The sequence below is a fragment of the Mugil cephalus genome, chromosome 10, assembly GCF_022458985.1.
Source record: "Mugil cephalus isolate CIBA_MC_2020 chromosome 10, CIBA_Mcephalus_1.1, whole genome shotgun sequence".
Lineage (NCBI taxonomy): Eukaryota > Metazoa > Chordata > Actinopteri > Mugiliformes > Mugilidae > Mugil > Mugil cephalus.
Window position 1 is genome coordinate 7,513,254 of NC_061779.1, and position 19,300 is coordinate 7,532,553.

Consider the following 19,300-nt stretch of genomic DNA (forward strand, 5'->3'; position numbering starts at 1 on the left):
TGTGTCCATACCTCTAAGCTTCACGTTGTCATTGCAGGACTTTGCGTTTATGCAAAATAAAAAAGACTGCAGCAAAGCAAATAAGAGCAGGACTGAGAGTCAATGAGTTAGCTTAAGGACCAGAAACTGGTACAAAGCACCACTATAGCTATAATAAACTTTATAATAAACATTTGTTGTAGTTGTTACACTTATTTTTTTTCTGTCGCTGCACTTCTCAGATTAATCAGCGTGTGTGTTCATTAAAACTTCACATGGCTGCAGGGACTTAATGAGCTGAAAGCGAAGCGCTGCATAAAGTAAAGGCAGCTGTGGACATCAGATACCGAGACACTCACACATACTCATTTGTATTTCATGTGTTTGAAGCATAGCCGCTGATTTGTTTTATTTAAACTTACTCGTGAGACGTCAAATAAATATTTTACATACGTCTCGAGCGTCGTTACGTTGCTGCACTCGCTCTGAGAATTAGGTTTGCTCTGGTTGATAAAGCCGATAAAGCGGCAGCAGATGTTGTTCAGAGACGTCTATTCTCAGAGCAGAGACGACACATTTTACCATCTGAGCAGCAATGACTCACTTTGCTTTGCTTCTTTTGCTCCTCTCACCTGTTTCTTCCTCTCCTTCCAAGTGCCTAGGTGGCAAAATCCCTCACAAAGACAAGCATAGAGAATTTAAAGGTTAGGAAATCAACTGTCGGATCTTCTTCACACTTGGCAGGTGTGTGGCTGGGAACCCAAGTGGAATGTATGAGCAGGTTGTCATAGTTTTGGTTTAAAGTTGCTTCGCTATTACGCTTTCAACATCCTTGGTGGCTCCTCATCCTTAGGGCCCGCTAGCGGTTAATCCAACCTGGAACCATAAAGTCAAACTGCCACAGCTGCCAGGAAATTACACGTCCTCAGCAGCTAAACCTTGACCTTCAGGGGCATTAAGTGCGTTTTCACAACTTGTTCTATTGCCGTATTTACTCAAATAGAGATGCAGTCATGTTGCTCCAGAGAGGCATATTTTAAACAAGGGGTGCACTTAGTTGTAATCAGTAACTAGAGGCTTCTGTTTCTAAGTTAGTAACCCACAGCACATTTACTATTACATGCAAAAAAAAAAAATCAAGTCCTGATTCTAAAATGACTAAATTACTCAAATAAACAATGTTAATCTCTATAGTATCTTTGATTGTTGTTGGCTTAAAATTGGCTTTTGGTTTCTCCTTTTTATTCCAATTTTCATTACAGTATTTTGCATAACATCTTTAACTAATTAGGGTTTTCACTGTTGTATTAACCCTCTGGAAACTCCTTTGTTTTGCGGCCGTGTTTGATTTGCAGTTTTCCTGTATTTGATCAACTTTTCCTCATTTGCATGTCTTCCTTTGTGTTTGACTCTCCTTTCTTCGGCAGTTACCTCTCAGTAAAAGCTGGGGTCACCTACCGTACATACAAAGCCGTCCTTTGTGGCTTTGACAGTATCCGTCATATCCCTTTTTGCGAGCCAAAGCTGCGTTTTGAGCCTTTTTTCATTTTGCACTGTTACAAAGTTGTGTATCGCTAACATAGTGGGCCATGAAATAATGGAAATCTCCCTCCCAAACACACACACACACACACACACACACACACACACACACACACACACACACCTAACGTACACTGGTGATTCGTGCAGTGCACCAAAATCAGAACAGAGGAAGAGCTTTGCTGGAAACCCCGCTGGCTGCCTCTTATCTCTGCTTTTATTTGATTTCCTTGCATGTGTGTTTTTCTGTTTAAACTTCTGACTCTGCGTTGTTGAGAAAATTTGCAAAGCTCCATGTAAAATTAATCAGTAAAGTTATGCATTAAGATTCCTCTTCCGACACGTGATAATGAGCACTCAGAGTTTAAAAAGGTGCTCATTGTGCAAAGTACACTAACTAACCTACCCTACCTCTACCTAAGTATGAGTAACACACTGCCCGCCCTCTAACAAGTCACAAGGAGTTTATTTACCTACTATAAATTTTCATGCAGTTCAAACTTACTCTCCAACAATGACAGATGTTTCTATTTCTTGGGTCACTTCCTCCCTTTAATAAAAGCGCAGGTACAGGTGTCAGTGGAGCGACAAAACAACAAAACGCAATTCGTTTCACACTCGCTAGTTCCTCCAACTTTGGTTACCGCACCTCATCTCCTCCCCCGCTGTTTTTAAAATGCATTTCTGAGCTTGGCTCATTTCCTTTGCGTCAAATCCGTTCCCCCCCGTCGACCGTTTTGGGTGAGTGAAATAAAAGTATATTTAAGCGAAAAAGCTCCGGTCTGCTGCGTCACATTCGCTGTTGCGTCACCTCCTCGTTTGCTGACTCGTGTGGTTGCCGACTGAGAGTGGATGTCAGGGCTGCTGTGCATTATTTATGTTGGGGGTTTGGAGGGTGAACTGGTTGCTGCAGAAGTGGGACTCAGATAATGGGAAGCAGCTGAAACGATCCATGGTTGGACGCTCAATGGCTGACCATAGCGCTGGGCCGTCCTGGTAGACAAAATGAGAATCAGAACAAGAATAGCAGGACAAAAAACATGTGACAAAAAAAGGCACATGTGTGAGTATAAGCCATGATTCTGGGGAGCGCTTTCATGTCCGACATGTCTCTTTTGCAGTATTTCATGCTTTTGGAAATGGGGTTAGCTCACAATCTGCTTTGCTTTAGTGGTGTGTTACTGGAGAATTCCTAAGAGGGTCTAACTGGCTTGCTGGCTGCACGCACCAAATTGGGTCACTGCTGAATTAAACACCAGCGCTTTCAGTGCTCCTACACTGCTGCGCCAGAGAAGGGCAGGTTAGAAATAGTCAAGAGTCCGAAACACACGGTCAAGACTGTTCGCCGACGGGGGAAGATTTCGGGCTGGTGCTGTGAGCGCGAGAAACGGCCTTTCAGAGATCCGACTCAAACAAACGCGGCTTCTGTCGTGGGAAAAGGTTACGCCGAGCGTCGCCAAAAAGAAGGCGCAGTGTGAAGACGTTTCTGACTCGGCTTCATTGATTGCAGCGGCATCAACGTGGCACGACATCTGGGGGGCAGCTTTCACAAAAGATATGGAGAGGCTGATGGGGAGGTGTTCGACCGTGTTGTGAGTTCCTTCCAAGTCGCAGTCAGAAGTGGATCCAGATCCAGAGAGTGCAGCTCTCTGACTTCACTGAAGGCCAAGAAAAGGAAGAAAACAAACAAAAGAGAGGGAGGGAGGAGCAGCAAATGAAAGAAAGAGGGAGTAAATAATAGATACCACAGCCACTGTTAGACTAAGAAATTCATAAACATACGCTTCCTTAATCTAACAAGTGTGGAACAGCAGTGGGTTTAAGGCAGACTTAAGAGCAGCAGCAGCAGTAGCAGCAGAGAGCAGCACATTTGAATTCAACCCTTTGTAAGGCTGCGGTCCTCTCATCCTTGCGCTTTCCCAGTGCTCTGCAGTGGTCCCATAGCTCAACCTGCTGCATCCCGTCTGGCACACTCAAGGACAAACACACTTTCAGGGCAAGGGAATTAATATTTGATACCAAGTGTGGTGGGACAGACAGACAGACCGACAGACAGTCAGGCGTACAGCACTAGTGAGCGAATGCGGAATGGAGGCAGTGCCATGTGAAACCACTCCCTGCTGCAGAGGAACCATGCAGCACAGCACCAGAAAACTGTTTGCACACAAAACAAGTGCTGGTTGGTTAAAAATGGTGATCCAGTGTTGCTTGGGTGTAGATGATTAATTAAATCAAACTGGATCAGCCTGAGGAAATTTTACATGATCCAATAGTTCAGTAAGATTATGTAAGACAGTTAGTTAGACAGCTAATGGAGCAGAATATTAGCATTGGGTGTTCAGTAGACGTTTGACTGCAGGCACTGTGTGTGATTCTTGAACAGAGGAGTCATTATGGCCCCATGAGAACAGATCACCCATAAAAGGAAGAAGAAAAAACAAAACAAAAGGAAAGTGACCTCTAGTTGTTTAAGGGCTTCTGATAATCTGTTAGGGTCATGGTTTGCCCCATGTGGGATAAACACCAGGTGACAAGTTTCATCTGTGGAAGGAAGATGAACGGTGCTAGAATCAGTGTGGGCAGCAGCGTATCCTGGTCTTCGTCTCATCAAAGAGAGAATCTGGTGTTTTAAATAAATTTTTTTTCACGTACTGAGTGTGATCTTCTTCGGTGCAATTCTTGTCACTTTCACTCTATATCTAAACCTTCTGACCAGCAGAGGAAGGCTTGACAGCAAAGAAGATTTCATATGACACCTTATTATTTGTGAAATGTGCTTTTTTTTAATGCTTAGCCCTAGGGAAAGTCTGTACCATCTTTCATTGACTAAAGTGATTGTCCATTATTCTTATTTGCAAAGAGTATTAGATTTATTATACTTGCTGTAAGCAGAAGCTGTACAGACCCACAGACTTTTATAGCTGGGAAAAGTGAAGGAATGTATGAGTTGGATTTTGTTATAAAGTGGAGCTTGAGACTAAAATGTCTGGCTGGTGGCTTTTTTTTCTTTTTTTTTTAACTCATTTTCTTTTTTATTTGGCAAAAGTTCTTTACAAGTGTCTGCAGGAGAAAGAAAAAAGAGGAGGTGGTGACTGGAGTGCTGGCATAGCCTGTTTTAATAATGACCATCTTTTAACAAATAGATCTGTTTTCAGCTGGAGTCTCATTTTTCACTTTGTCTCTCCATTGCATTATACTGGGAGGTTATGGTGTTAACCAGGAAGCTGTCATCGTCTTTTTTTGCTACCAGAAGCAGAAACCCAGGATGTAAATCTATCTAAGTTCTTTTATTGTGACCTTTACAAGACCTTTACATGAGCTGAAGGCTAATCTCATGTTAACATGAGTACAGCAGCAATGTTAACAAGGTAATATAACACCTGCTAAACGTCAGCCTCATTTATTGCATTAGCATGTTACCATTTTCTGATTAGCACAAATTACAGCTGAGGAGAGCTGTGCAGATTCACCCAACATCTACCTCATGGTGACTTAAAAGCTAAAATCCGAAGCTTTCACCATTTTTTTTTTTCAGTCACCGTACTTCCCAACCATCACTTATGGTCATTGGACACTGGGTAATGATGAAAAACAGACGGCATTGTGGAAAGACACACCTGAAAATAAGGTGACTGGGCTCAGCCTAGAAGACATGGTGAGGAGTTTGGACATGCAGAGCGAGGGCAACTCCCCTTAGGGGTATCTAAGGCATGGCCATCTCCTAAGTAACTGGATTGCATTGCTAGGTAGAGGTGCATCTGGAATACTTTGCTTAACTTGATGCCACCACAACCTATTTTTGGATTAGGGGTAGAAAGTGGATGGATGCTGGGATGGAGATTATTGCTGTTTGTAATAAAATTTCCTAATGGTCATTTAAATGGTTGTTGAGAAATGTTTTTTAGAAGATCTCGAGGGCTTTAACACGAGTAAATGCGTCTTCGCTAGAACTTGAACCTGGTCTTCATTAAAACTAGAACACCAAAGAGAACAAATGTTAGTCATGAAATAAGCCGAGCAGTATGAATATACACAGATTAGCCACAACATTATGACCACTTACAGGTAAATGACATTGACCATCTTAAAACCATTCTGTCGGGAAACTTTTAGACGTGGTATTCATTGGTATGGATGTTACTTAGACATGTGCCACACATCTACCCCCACACCATAGCAATGGCACTCCTTGATGGCAGTGTCATTGCAGTGACTAATCCCAGCAGGATCCAGACTGATCCAGATACACGCACACGAAAACAGTTCAGGAACAGCTCAAAAGAAAAGAAAACATGAAAAACAACACAAGGAGTTGACCTGGCCTCTAGATTCATTAGATCCTAAACTGATCAAGTATTTATGGGATGATCCACAGAGGCCCCTCCCCTCATCCCATAGGATGCTAACAACATCCTGTTAAAAGACACCACAGGACACCCTTAGAAGGCCCATGTCCATTCTCTGATGAGTCACAACTCTTTTAGAGGAACAAGAGAGACCTACACAATATTAGGAAGGTGGTCATAATGTTGTGCCTGATCACTGTATTATATGGTATCATAGTCAGTTGGACAGTCTTCAGTAATAGCCTGTAATGTCACTTTATTTTATTCCCTTTCACCTGCGTCAGTTGCAGCAGACACACCAGTCAGTTTAATCTGACAGCTCCTCATAATGACACTCATGAACTGATGTCCAGATCTATGACGGTTCTTCTTCTTCTCCTAAACATTTCATCCGTCATGTGTGTTTCTGCTGCAGACGACGGGAAGCTGTCCCTGGATGAGTTCCAGGCCTTCTTCTCCGACGGCACGCTGAACGAGGAGGAGCTGGAGAAGCTGTTTCACACCATTGACTCTGATAACACCAGGTCAGCACTGCTGCACCACTGCTGCACGTCTGTGTGTTTGTTCGCCTGCAGCATGCAACATATCCGCATAGCTGCATGAAATAAATCTGCATATGCAGTGCGGTTACAGTGCGTGTGTGTGTGTGTGTGTGTGTGTGTGTGTGTGTGTGTGTGTGTGTGTGTGTGCGTGTGTGTGTGCTCGCTCTGCTGTGACGTTTGTTTTTGATCACATCTCACCATCAATTATGAAAACCCAGGGAGATGCACGCAGCTGTTTTCCCGCTGCGCTGCCTCTGTGCTGCTCTTTTCCAGCGTGTGTGCATGCTTAAGTGAAATGTATGCAATTTATCCTCCATCGTCAAAATGTCACGAGCTGCTCTGAAGGTTTTCTTTTTAATGGAGAACCTTTTGCACCCGAGCCCTTTACATGAAGTGACACTTTCAATATAAAAATGCCAAGAAGAAAAATGAAATAGGACGGGAGATAAAAATGAAAACGATGAAAGAAGATTGTGAAGTGGGGAAAGTCATCACCCTTCACCTCGTCTCGTCTGTTTGTTGCTCCACTCCTTCCCCCGGGGCATTTTGTTTTGATTCATTCTCATTAGATCCATTTATTGACCCTTTATAATCAGCAGCCAATCAGCTCGTCCACCCTGCAATCAGGAGGAGTGTGCTGACACAGTAGGAGTCTGAGTAATCAAAGGCCTGGCTCCGTTAATTTACTTCTGAATCCTGCAGGGCCTCAAATAAAAGGAAACCAAGCAGAACAAAAGCTGACCTTTATCGTTGTTGTAGAATTGAATTAGGCTGAATATATAAATCCTCCACCGCACCCAACTAATAGTCAAGATTCGTTTTTTTTTTTTTTTTTTTTTTTTAAATCGGCGCTGTAAGTGGACCATGCAACATCTTCCATTTCTTTGATGTCGGTCACCCCCCCCCCCCCCCCCCCCCCCTCCCCTCCTCCTCCTTGGAGGTGGTCTCGCTTTATAAATCACACAAACCGCAGTGGAGCCAGTCAGAAAAGTTTTTGCTCATTAAAGTTAAGTAGTCTTGGCAGACGCATGCCAGATCTCAGCATTATCATGTGACAAGCGGATAAGGTTATTGATAGGTGGGAGGAAAAGCAGAAATGATGGCGTCAGCGTTTCCTGTTTGAAGCAGGAAGTTGATGGATGGGGAGGAGGGCAGGCCCGGGCAGAGACCAAGTGCCGTCCTGCCTCCAGCCATTCGTCTGTATGTGTCACTCCTTTGGTTTCCCCCTGTCTTCGGCTATGGGGCTGCTTTCTGAGCGCTCATCGTTCAATCAACCCGTCCATCGCCGCTCTCTCTTCACCGTCTCTCCATCTGTCAATCATTCCCCTACTTCCTCCTTCCACTCGTCTCAGTCTGCCTGTATTTTCCTTCGAATTTGTGTCCTGGAGGAGACGGAGAAAAATGAATCACCTCTGCTCCGATGTTTAAATTGATTTTAGATTTACATGAACAGTATTTCTTCAACCTGACTGAACTCGTTTTAATTATATTCCAACTAAACTGCCACAAAACATGCATCAGAAAAAAAAAAATCACGAGTGAAAGATGACTCTGTCCACTGTGGAACATTGAATCTGCCAGAAATATAACTGTGGATTTTTATTTCCTCGTCACTTTATTGACAACACAGAATTCATTCTATAGAAGACAATGACCAAGATGCAGCCACGTTTTCACGGTTGTTGTCCACATTGATTTGGGCTTTGTTCATCTTCCATTTTCCTGTCCCTCCTGGAAACTCTTCACGTCACCTGAACCATGCGCAGAAAGAGTGGATCTCATTGCAAATTCCTCCTGTTCTGGTCAGTTTGTTCAAACTGAGGCCTTTTTTTTCTTAGTGTACTAGTAGCACTGGCATCACCGTAGCTGTATTTAACCCCTAATGAATAGACGTTTCACTCCAGTGCAGATACAACCTCACCTGCAGGTGTCTCTAATAGTTTAGTCAATACTGCTGCACCTGAGGAACTGTGCACGGTTCAAAGCACTATTATAAAAGAGCAGCTCCTCTTCCACTTCCACCAGCGTGTAGTTTAGCGTGGATCCGTTTCCAAAAAGATATTACACGGACAGGAGAAGTAGATAATATCTATAGTCTTGGGACAATTCTGCTTTTGGACCTGGCATTCACGTGGATGTTACTATGTTAGACATGTACCACAGACTTAGCCCTTACCAGGGACCCCCAAACCATAGCAATGACACTGCATTGCACTACACTGCAGTGATGGGTGCACAAGAACGAAACATGAAAAACAGCCCAAGGTTTTGACCTGGCCTCCAAATTCACTAGATCCCAAACTGATCATTGAACCCACAGGACTAGGACCCCAAGGCCCCCACTAAGAATAATCTGTTGCCAGACATCAATGTGAGTGCATCCATCACTACTCCTTCCTTGCATGGTGAACCCTTATGCCTCTCAAACCCCAGTTTGTAGCACAGGCTGCAGACTTGATGAAGACTCTTCCTGGCAAAACTTGACATTCAGAGTTGGTGGAATGACACTCATCTCATCTCATCTCATCTCCTACTACCGCTTATCGTCATTAGGGTCGCGGGGGTTGCTGGGGACTAGGGTCTGACGAGAGGCGGGGTACACCCTGGACATATCTCCGGGACAAACAACCATTCGCACTCACACTCACTAAGTCAATTTAGAGTCACCAATAAATCTACCATTATAACACAGTGCAATATAATACTACAAAATACAGTGCAAACTCCTCTTGAACCCAGACCTTCTCACAGGGAGGCATCAGTGCTAACCACCAAGCTACAGTGATGCCCGCAAATACACTCAATACATGTAATTAGATTTTTACATGATATATCTGCTTGGCCTTGTCAGATCCCGATTTGGGAGGCGCAACATATAAGTGAAGGCACATGACAGAGTTAAAAAAAATGAGGATTTAGCTCATTAAAGAGAAAACAAAAAGACGACAGGTACAACATGGTTAACTTCTGCAACAGAAAAGTAGACTTCGTCAACAACGGCTTTTACTGAGTCTTCTCAGGTGTGGCTGGTTAAGATGATTAAACACCAGCCGAACACACTTACACAGCCAGTGGAAGTGCAGAGGGGCGTAACAGCCCACAGATGTGAAAGACATACTGCGTCAGAACTTTTCACCTATTCTCTGGTTGTTCTTAAACTAAACACATGTATTTTTTCTTATTGTTACAAAGTTAGAAACCCAAGGAATGATGAAATGTAACACTGCCTCAAAAGGCAGCTGGGTCGCTTGCAGAGAACAACATAATTACTGTTTTACTTCCTCTGCGAGACGGCATCTGGAGCTATCATTTGGATAGTAAACGTTCTGCCACTTTTATTTTGGCTGACTCAACCGTGGAACAACTTTATTACACACATTACGCACGAATTCATACGCAGTTAGTAAACATGTAAATGCATTGAACGTCGGGTGAAACTAGACGTTTTTAAAGACCGTCTGTCACGGTGATGGATTCAGAAGCCCGAGTCTTTAATAAATTAAACCAGACCATTATTAAATCAGGCTTTCTAACCAGGCTCAGCAGTCAAATGGCATTTTTATGGTTTGTTTCTGTTACATTAATGGTTTTATTATCCTGATGATGAAGACGCGGACAGATGGAGAGTTTCTATCTCCTCCTCCGACCCACTGTTCTCCCATCGTCATTAACATCTCGTTGCCACTTTTGGCTCGCCCTCCTTCATTCATCCCCTCCTCTGCCTGTCTCTCACCCTGCCTCTCCTCCCCTGTTCCCCTCTTTCTCTCCCGGTCAGTCAACCAGAGAAAGTCTCCCTCACACAAGCAAAGGATTCGCTGCCAAACGAGTCCCCACACACTGAAATGAGCATGAACGATGGCACTGGATTGATTCAGACTCCTGTCAGAGAGTCTTGTTAGATCGGTCCCCGCCTGCCAAACCCCGGCTCTTTTTGTCTTTTTGTATGCCCGTGTGTTTGTGTGTGCATGCATGGACAAAAAACAAAAACTTTCCTCCGTTTCTGACCCTAGTCTTCTGCATCCTCTTCCTTCCTTCCTTACTGCCTTCCTACCCCTCCTTTCTCTCCTTCTGCTGCTCCTCTGCTATGCTGTGATAGTAATGTTGACACTAAGGAACTCTGCGGTAAGTAGACTTCCACACACACACACACACACACACACACACACATCCATGCCACTGCCCTCATTTTTTCCTCTTATCTATTATTAAAAAGCTCTCAGCTGAAATGCAATTATTTTTCTTTAAATCACACAATATTAATTTGGCTTCTTTTGGTCTCACCACTGCAAATTATTTCGTGGCTCTATATCTCACTGATCGTTCATTCATGTGTGTGTGTGTGTGTGTGTGTGTGTGTGTGTGTGTGTGTGTGTGTGTGTGTAACAGACTACTTCGCCAAACACATGGGCGACTATGAGGGAGTTCTGGCCTCGTTGGAAACACTCAACCTTTCCATCCTCAAAGCCATGGACTTCACCAAGAAGGTAGGAGTTTTTTTTTCTCAGCACGAATTATTGTGTGAAGACGCTGACGTAAAAGTAAAATCTTTCCAATAAGTGCAGTAACACGTCTTTCCAAAGCGCGGAAAAACTAGACTCACCTCTTCCATCGATAGATAGTCATGTTAAACTCTTTTCTAAAGGCTTTCTTTCTTCTGTCACTGAACCGCTTTAGGCTGAAGGAAAACTCAATCTTAATAGAAGTTAATAGAATAATTTTGGCCGCGCAAACACCTTATAGCCACTTTGATGTCACAGACAATTCAACAGAAATCATCAGGTACGACAACAGAACAGGAGAGTGCAGCACCAAACTAGCAGCCACTACAGCTACATTTATCTAAATCTTCCTTTAATTCATCAGTCCATTCATTCCAGTTCGATTTGTGTCACCCCTCACTGAAACAGATTTAGATTTGTCTTTATCCCCTGTGAATTGTGTGTATATTCTTACCTGAACATCAAACCTAAATGCAGCTGAAGCTTTTTGCTGTTGTATTGTAGCTGTCACACAATAGCAGGCGATATGTGTGTGCGCGTGTGATGAGATGAGATGCTAAACAAGATTTCTGTCCCTGACAACCTGCTCACCATGATATGTATGTGTGCACAAGTGGAAGTGTCCACATGCAGTATGACCCTTCACTCACATACAGCCTACTGTATAATGAATCTAATCTATAATGAATCCGCTCCCCTGTATGGAGTGTTATGATGTGTGTGTGTGTGTGTGTGTGTGTGTTTGTTGGTTGGCGCTGTGTGTTTGTGTGTTACAGTACGCGGCGAAAATAATGGTGTGTCAAGTTTCTCTCTTGTACAGAGCCACTGGCTGCTCGGCCCATTGGTTCAGGCTGAGTGTGTGTGTGTGTGTGTGTGTTAGCTCTTTTACAGCTGTCTTTCTGAGGACCAGAAAGTTTTATACCATTGGAGTGGGGACATTTGTGCAAAGTGAGGACACTTCTTTACAAGGCTGTTTAAGGATTAAGACTCGTTTTTTTAAGATAAAGGTTAGGGTTAGGGTTAAGTACTTAGTTGAGATGATTAGGATAAGGGGCTGGGGAATGCGTTACGTCAATGATTGTCCTCACAGAGATAGCCATACAAACATGTATGTGTGTGTAATTCTTGTATGCCTATCTTTCTGAGGACCCACTGTAAGATCTTTTCCATCAGAGTGAGGACATTCGTGCAAAGTGGGGACATTTTGGCCGGTCCTCATTACTTTAGGAGGCTGTTTGACGGTTAAGTTTTAGGGTAACAGTTACAATTAGGTTAGGTTTAAGGTAAGGGGCCAGGGACTGCATTATATTAATGAATGTCCTCTCAAAAAGAGACGTGTGTGTGTTGCAGCTCCAGAACAGTAATGCATTATCTCAGTTTTTCTCCTGTGCTATATATAGCAGCTAGTCCACAGCCACACTTCCACATCCATGTACATCGGTTCTGCTATTGTGTGTCAGTGTGTGTCAGTGTGTGTGTGTGTGTGTGTGTGTGTGTGTGTCGGTGTGTGTCTATATCTCTATCCACCAGCTCTGTCTTTATCTTTCTTTTCGCTGCAGGCCACTCAGGCAGCACTCAAACACACTCAACTGCACTTTCCCTCCCTCACACCAAACCTCAGGCTAGTTTCTTTCTAATGAGCAGCCATTGTTTAATCAATCAGTGGAGTGTCTCTCTTGTTCTGCTGCCGTATCGCCGGTGCACTCTATTCTTCTCGCTCTCATTCATGCCGTTCTTTTTTCCCTTTAACACACACACTGCGTTTTCTGTCTGATATTATTATATTGTCTGGCTGGAAGTGAGATGGAGCGGCTGTGTAGGGAACTGACCAGCTCAAAGAGTCAAGCGGCCAGACTGAAGCTCGCTGCGTAATGATGGACATTTTGTATTTCTTTCAAAACGGCTGCAAACTTGTGGAGATAGAAAACCAAAGTGTAGTTGTTTTAAATCTGCCGTAGTGTCGTTCTATTAGCAAACATTTTGTTTCTTCTGAACCCGTTCTTTTTCTTTTTCTATCAAAGTGGTTCAAATCACTGTTTCTTGTCCCTCTCGGCCCTTTCTAATCAAGACAGCGTATCAGGAAAAAGGCTTTAAATTGTGGACAACAGGAGCCAAGAGATTTGTGTTAGTAGTGACAGCTTAGTCATTTAAATACAGTTTCTTTGGGGTTTTTTTACTCCTGCTCAAATGCTTTTGGTCTTAATGAGCAACTGATTTGTTTTTAGTGCCATAGAAAATATTGCCTTATGTTACCTGGCATAAAATGTATATAAAAATATCCACCGTGAGGAAAATGTATGTTACATTTGGAAAGGAACAGCACCCTTTGTTTGACTTGGTTTGGATTCATTACCGGGAGCTCAATTTAAACACCCTAAGCTAAATATACTTCCCTACACTGGCTTCAACCTAACTCCATTGTGTATTCTTCAGAGGTTAGAAAATAGCTGCAACCAGGGAGGGAAATGTGACATGCAACCTCACGGAAATATAAAATATGGATGTAAGCTTTGCCAGGCGCCTGCACAAGTGAAATGGTGCAGATTCTCTATACGTTTCTTCAGCCTCTTAGCCAAAATTGCACATCTTATCGTTTGAGAAACACTTTGAATGTTTTATGCACGGCCAGATCGGGTTTCATATGGGAAGCTGAAGATTATCGGCTCCTCAGAAATGGTCTGAGTCGACTGTCTGACTGCTGATTCGTAAGAACGTATAAGAGCCTCTAAGGATCCGGACTGGATGTGTATATATATGCATTTTCAATTTGAGATCCACATTGTAGATTTTAAAGATACAATAATCAGTATGTTTAAAGTATTAAATGAAAACCTCCAATTTTATTTTTAAAGAAAGACAGCTTCCAGAGAGCATCCATGGGAAAACCGGAGGAAATTGAGGCAGATGTGAAGAGGCGGAGTGGGTGGAGCTAAAAGACAGAGCGTGATATTAGTTTGAGCAGAAGGCTGGAGCCTGAGTCGTGGCCTTTTTAGAGCCCAGTGAGAATTGATTAGCTCTCCATCCGCCTCAATGAATATAGACATAAGGAGGGGATGCGAGGAATAGGAAGGCAGGCTTTATACACTGCATTTACTCACTGTGCTGTATGAAAATTTTTTTTTTCCCCTTTCCTCTTCTTTAAAGCTCTTGCTTGGCACCTTGGGGTGCTGTGTAGTGACAATAAAATGGGCCTACATATCATTCATACCCCAGCAGTATTGGCTCCGCTACGAGGTAGAAACCCTTGCCAGCTCCTTGCAGCATAAAACATGATAATTAAAATTACAAACTGGAGACTGTTCCTGGAATAAAACACGTTACAGAAGCCGAACGCATGTATTATCTTGCAGGTCGTTATTATTTACGCTAAAGATATAAATCATCTGAATGTGAGTCCCCCGGGACAAAGTTTGAGACCGGCAGCTGCCAAGGAGGCAGCTGGACAGTGTTTGAAGCCAAAGGGACACTGACACTCGCCATCGCTCACCATCCTCCCATTCCTGCTCCCAGAGGGACATCCGTCCCACTAATAATTCATGCAAATGTGATATTTTCATTCATGCAGTATTCATTATTTTGACTGTCAAGGTATCAATTAGTGGAAGCAGTCACTGACGCCCATCATAAGCGACTCTTGAGTTTCTGCAAATGAGCGGATCATAAAGTAATTAGTGGTCATTAATAAACTCAAATCAACTCTGACCTCACATGTATTAATAGTTTTATTGCTGCCAATGCTCAAATGAAGCAGATAAATTATTCCTGAAACGTAATTATCAGTAGATGATGATGCTTACCACGGCAGCTTAAAAGAGGGTGACCCAGTCAGTTGCCTGTTCTGTCAGTGTATTAGCACCAGTGATCATCTCAATTTCTGGAAGTATATCTCTGTTTTGGAGGCCAGGTTTCTTTTAAACTAACAGCTCGTGTGTTTATTCAGTTCACAGCTGGAAATGCACAGGTGTAATCAATAAAATATTCATATTAATAATGAATGCACTCTGTTTAGAGGAGTCATTTGACCTGGTGATGTTTAAAATAGTCCAGTAATCATGCAGTGTAAAAATAAACTAAAGTAACTCTCATTTCATGTTTTGAACTTATTACTGCAACTTGTTTCTGAGGTACAGTACAATCTTGACTGCACCATTCAAACTACTGTAAACATGTTGCTTCACAATCTTTTTCTTTATTTTTTTTGCTGCAGATTTCTGGTGCTATGCATTGACATCTTTGTATCACCTAAACCTGGGACCTAAAATTTGAAAAAAAAAAGAGAGAAAAGAAATATGCTGAGCTCAGCATTATCTTGTGTTTGAGTTAATGAACCGGTATGTAGGATTTTAGAGGTCTGTCATGTTGTACTGTTGTCAGCACTGGCTAGAGAGAATCTTTAGCCTTATTTAGCATCCTGTTGTATGTTTTATCACACGCTACACAAGTGGAAGGTAACAAGATGGTCATTTATGGGGTTGCAATCTGCAGTCTCACCCCTAGATGCCACTAGATCCTTCGCGTGAGACCTTTAAAATTTTGTTGCAGTATGATGTTGCTTCCTATTAGAAAACAGCAAATAAATGGGCTCCTGTTGACTGAGGTGTCTAAAGGTTTCTAAGGTTTTATGAACAGCTTCATCAAAGCTGTTGTGTATTAAATTCATTTGTTTTCTGTGACCAGAGACAGACAGAGAGAGACAGACAACCAATCACACTCACAGCCAATTTAGAATCACCAATTAACCTAACTAGCCAGAGTACCTGGAGAGAACCCAAGCAGGCACAGGGACAACATCCAAACCCCACACAGAAAGGCACCATTGGCCGCTGGATTCAAACCCCGAACGTTCTTGAGTCATCAGTGCCAAACACCACCCCGCTGTGCCGCCCGTTTATTAAATTTCTCATTTTTATTCTGTATATATATTTATTTTTAACTTTTCCCATAAAACAAACCAGATTTCAGCTGACAAGTTTGCCAGTAACATCTCACTGCAGCTCGGAGTCAGCGTGGCATCACCTCAAGAGTTCTTCCAAGTTTCCATGGTGACAGTTGCTATGTGGGCTACTTTGGGGACAGTTGTCATGGATACGGTCTGAGTCGATGTCGGTTAGACAGCGAGCCAGCTTGTCAGGACAGGAGGGTTGCCCGGGCCAAGTTTTGGCAGAGTTTAGTCTTTGCAAGCAGATCAGACTCCTGTCGTCAGCCGGCATCGGATTCAGGACAGGCTGTGGCTGGGCTTCATCTGGGCTGCAGTAGCTGTGGTGCTCATTTCCAAGATTGAGCCTCCCAATTTTGTGAACAGCAGCGATGATGGCTGCCATCAAGTATAATAAGCATGGGAGAAAAGTTGAACAAAAAAAAACTTTAGGACACAGAGGGCTGACAGGGAATTTGTTTGGCCAAGAACAATTTTGCAGACATCCCATCTCCACCTCCCTGCACGTCTGCTGCTTCGCTACTTGTTCCCAGATCTCCAAATGTCACCATTTAGAGCGAGAATAAATATATAATCCATAGGGATGGAGTGAATGCGTTGTAACGCCTCAAACCGGGTGTTCCTTCAACTATTTATCTATTATTTTTTTCTGGCACTATCACAGTCAGAACCAGTTCCAGAAAACAGTTTTAATTAGCTCTCCAGCAGGTGGAGATAAGTAACATCTCCTCCCATGAGGTGTGTGCGAGTGTTAGATGATGAGAGCTGAAGCAGGCGACAAAAAATGGAAGTGGGCAGAATTCATTAAATCTCCAGTCCTGTCTGTCCCGTGTAAACGTTGTGTTTAATGAACCCCTCTCATTAGCACTTTATTTTTTTTTCAGCCTTTCTCTGAGCAGCCGCACTCATTGACAACTCTGAAGGCGGTACACACGCGGGCACAGTCTGAGGCCAACTTAAATCTTGTTAAGCCTGAAAGGGGGTTGTGGGGGGGGGGGGGGGGGGGGATCAGTTCAGGAAATTGTTTCGCACCAGTGAGTGACCCTCCACGAGCCTTTTTTGCCGACTCCTCCTCCACATCTCGCCTCTCTCTACTCTCATCTTCTCCTCTTTCATCTGTGCTCCATTGTTTTCCTCCACCCGCGAGCCAGTCGCCGCCTCCCCTGCCTCATCCTCTTCATCCTCTCCTTTCTTCATGAAGATTAAGGTGAAGCGGATCATGGGGGGGGGGGTTTGTTTTGTTTTTTTTGGTCCGTACACAATTACGCCTGAACAGAATGAGAAGAGAGGAAAGGGGGGTCAGGAGATTGATGGAGAAGAGAATAAGGAGAAAGGGCAACGGGGAAGAAAGGGAGACGAGGAGAATGGGAAGAGGAGAAAGGGGTGAGCCAATGGGGGTGTGGTCGATAGGATCGCAGGAAGTGAAAACGGGCGAATGAAATAATTAAGTGTGTGAAACATCTCAGATTGCACCGTCAGTGGATACGATATGATTCGTGGTTCATTCATGGTGGCTGGTTTTGTGCACAACTCATGACTTATTCATTGGGATTTAATGGGAGTTTCAGATGAACATGTGCATATACAGTACGCTAGGCTGGAGGTGAACGGGTGCAGCGTTGCGCTCCCGAGGCTGAGCATGTGGTCTTGAACTTTTAGCCTTGTGAGAACACGTTTGAGTTTCAAATGCCTGCGAGGAAATGCGCGACTAACAGAAAATGCAGGAAGAGGTTATTGGGCAAATTAAAAGTATAACTGCACCCATGAATAAATAATACTGCTACTATTTAATAATTGTAATTGTTATAAGAAATAAAAAGCTTTCTTTTAATAGCCAGAAAGTTGGTCAGCTAAGAAAAAAAAAAACCCTCTCTCCCCGGTCTTCCCTAATAAAGCAGAAAATCTAAGGATATAAAGGTTTAAAAATGATTTGAGGTTTAAAATTTTTCATTTAAAGGATTATCGGTTGAGACTATAATCCTTTCCTCTCAGTCCTGATGGTTTGGTGAAACCCCAGTAACAGCAGCGTGAGCAGCTTGTGATGATTCCGACAAAATCTGTTAATAACAGTTCAAAAACGAGAGCTCTAGTGGGATTGGAGGTCGAATGAATGAATTATTGTGCAGCCGTGAGCGTGCAAATTGTTGTAGCCGTTGGTCTCCGAAGAGCTGAGTGCAAGAAGATGGGTGACGATAGAGACAGAGCCCCCCCTCAACCTGGACCTTAGACACTGGTGGTGGTTGTAGTGGGTAGCAGATGGAGCTAGCAGACGACCAGGAAGAGGTGAAGATTGCTAGGAGGAGGAGGAGGAGGAGGAGGAGGAGGAAGAGGATTTCAATTCAATTTAAATCATGGAGGCTAGGGATTGATTGACTCAGTCCGGCAAATAAAACAAGAGTGGTGGCGTAGATGTTGAGAAGAGAGCAATTTTGACAGGATGGGAAGTGGAAAGGATGGGCAAAGGGAAGAACGGGAACACACATTCAACCTAGAGGGGGAAAAAAGGAACAGAACACAAGGGGACACATGAGGTTCCTTATTGAATTTTCACCTGAGATTTAGTCCTGACAGCATCACAGTGAGGGTGGTTGCCAAAAGGACACGACTTTTTAATCTTTTAATGTCACGATAAGTAGCACGAGAGGGAGGACACAAGTTTGAGACACACAGTCCAGAGAGACAGGCTGAGCATCTCAAAGAAAATGTAATAACGACTTACAAACACAGGAACAAAAGGTGCTGCAGGGATGAAAGAGTGGTGGAGAGTGGAAACAGAGACACACAAAAAAAAAAAAAAAAACAGCTGTAATCCAAAAACCAAAAGACGACCCAGAAACAACAAGGGACAGAGGCAGCAGCAAAGGGGAAAACACAACAGACGGCTTGAAAAAGAACAAAGGGAACCATACACTGACCAACAACTGTTTTGGAGGCACAGGGGAGACCTACACAATATCAGGAAGGTGGTCATAATGTTATGCCTGATCAGAGTATGTGCACATGGGAAGAGCAGATAAACGAGGCACAGGTCAAACACCAGTCACACATTCAAAGAGGGAAAACAAAAGAAGTAAAGCAGGACGAGGAGCACGAAGGAAGAAGCTTAAAAAAAGAAAAAACACAACCAAACTGGATAAGAACAGACGTACCAAATACACAAGATCGTTACACTTAATTCTATCGCTCCAAATAAAAAAACACCAACACTTAAGTGATGTAAAAAAATAAACAAATATACATTTACATACATAGACATTTTTCTGTGACTTGTTTGCGTTGGCAGCAACAGAATATGTGAGTGTGAACAGCACACAGTGTTTATGCAGTCAGAAACATTGCATTAGATGCTGCATAGCTCCCTGTGAGCCGCTCATGCATGGAAAGCAATCTGAATAAATAGCCTGGAGGTGGAGTCTGACACTGACAATGTAAACTGTTATAATGCTGAAGTAATTA

The 19,300-nt window shown here is 43.2% G+C and overlaps 1 protein-coding gene across 2 annotated transcripts in view; it reads left to right on the forward strand.

The window, feature by feature from the left end:
• Positions 1 to 19,300, forward strand: part of necab2 (N-terminal EF-hand calcium binding protein 2) — a 129,466-nt gene that overhangs the window by 30,158 nt on the left and 80,008 nt on the right. For both annotated transcript variants that reach the window (XM_047596425.1, XM_047596426.1), the window contains exons 3-5: positions 6,283 to 6,391; positions 10,506 to 10,531; positions 10,796 to 10,893. In XM_047596425.1, the coding sequence (XP_047452381.1) occupies positions 6,283 to 6,391; positions 10,506 to 10,531; positions 10,796 to 10,893 (233 nt within the window). The remainder of the gene's footprint in view (positions 1 to 6,282; positions 6,392 to 10,505; positions 10,532 to 10,795; positions 10,894 to 19,300) is intronic.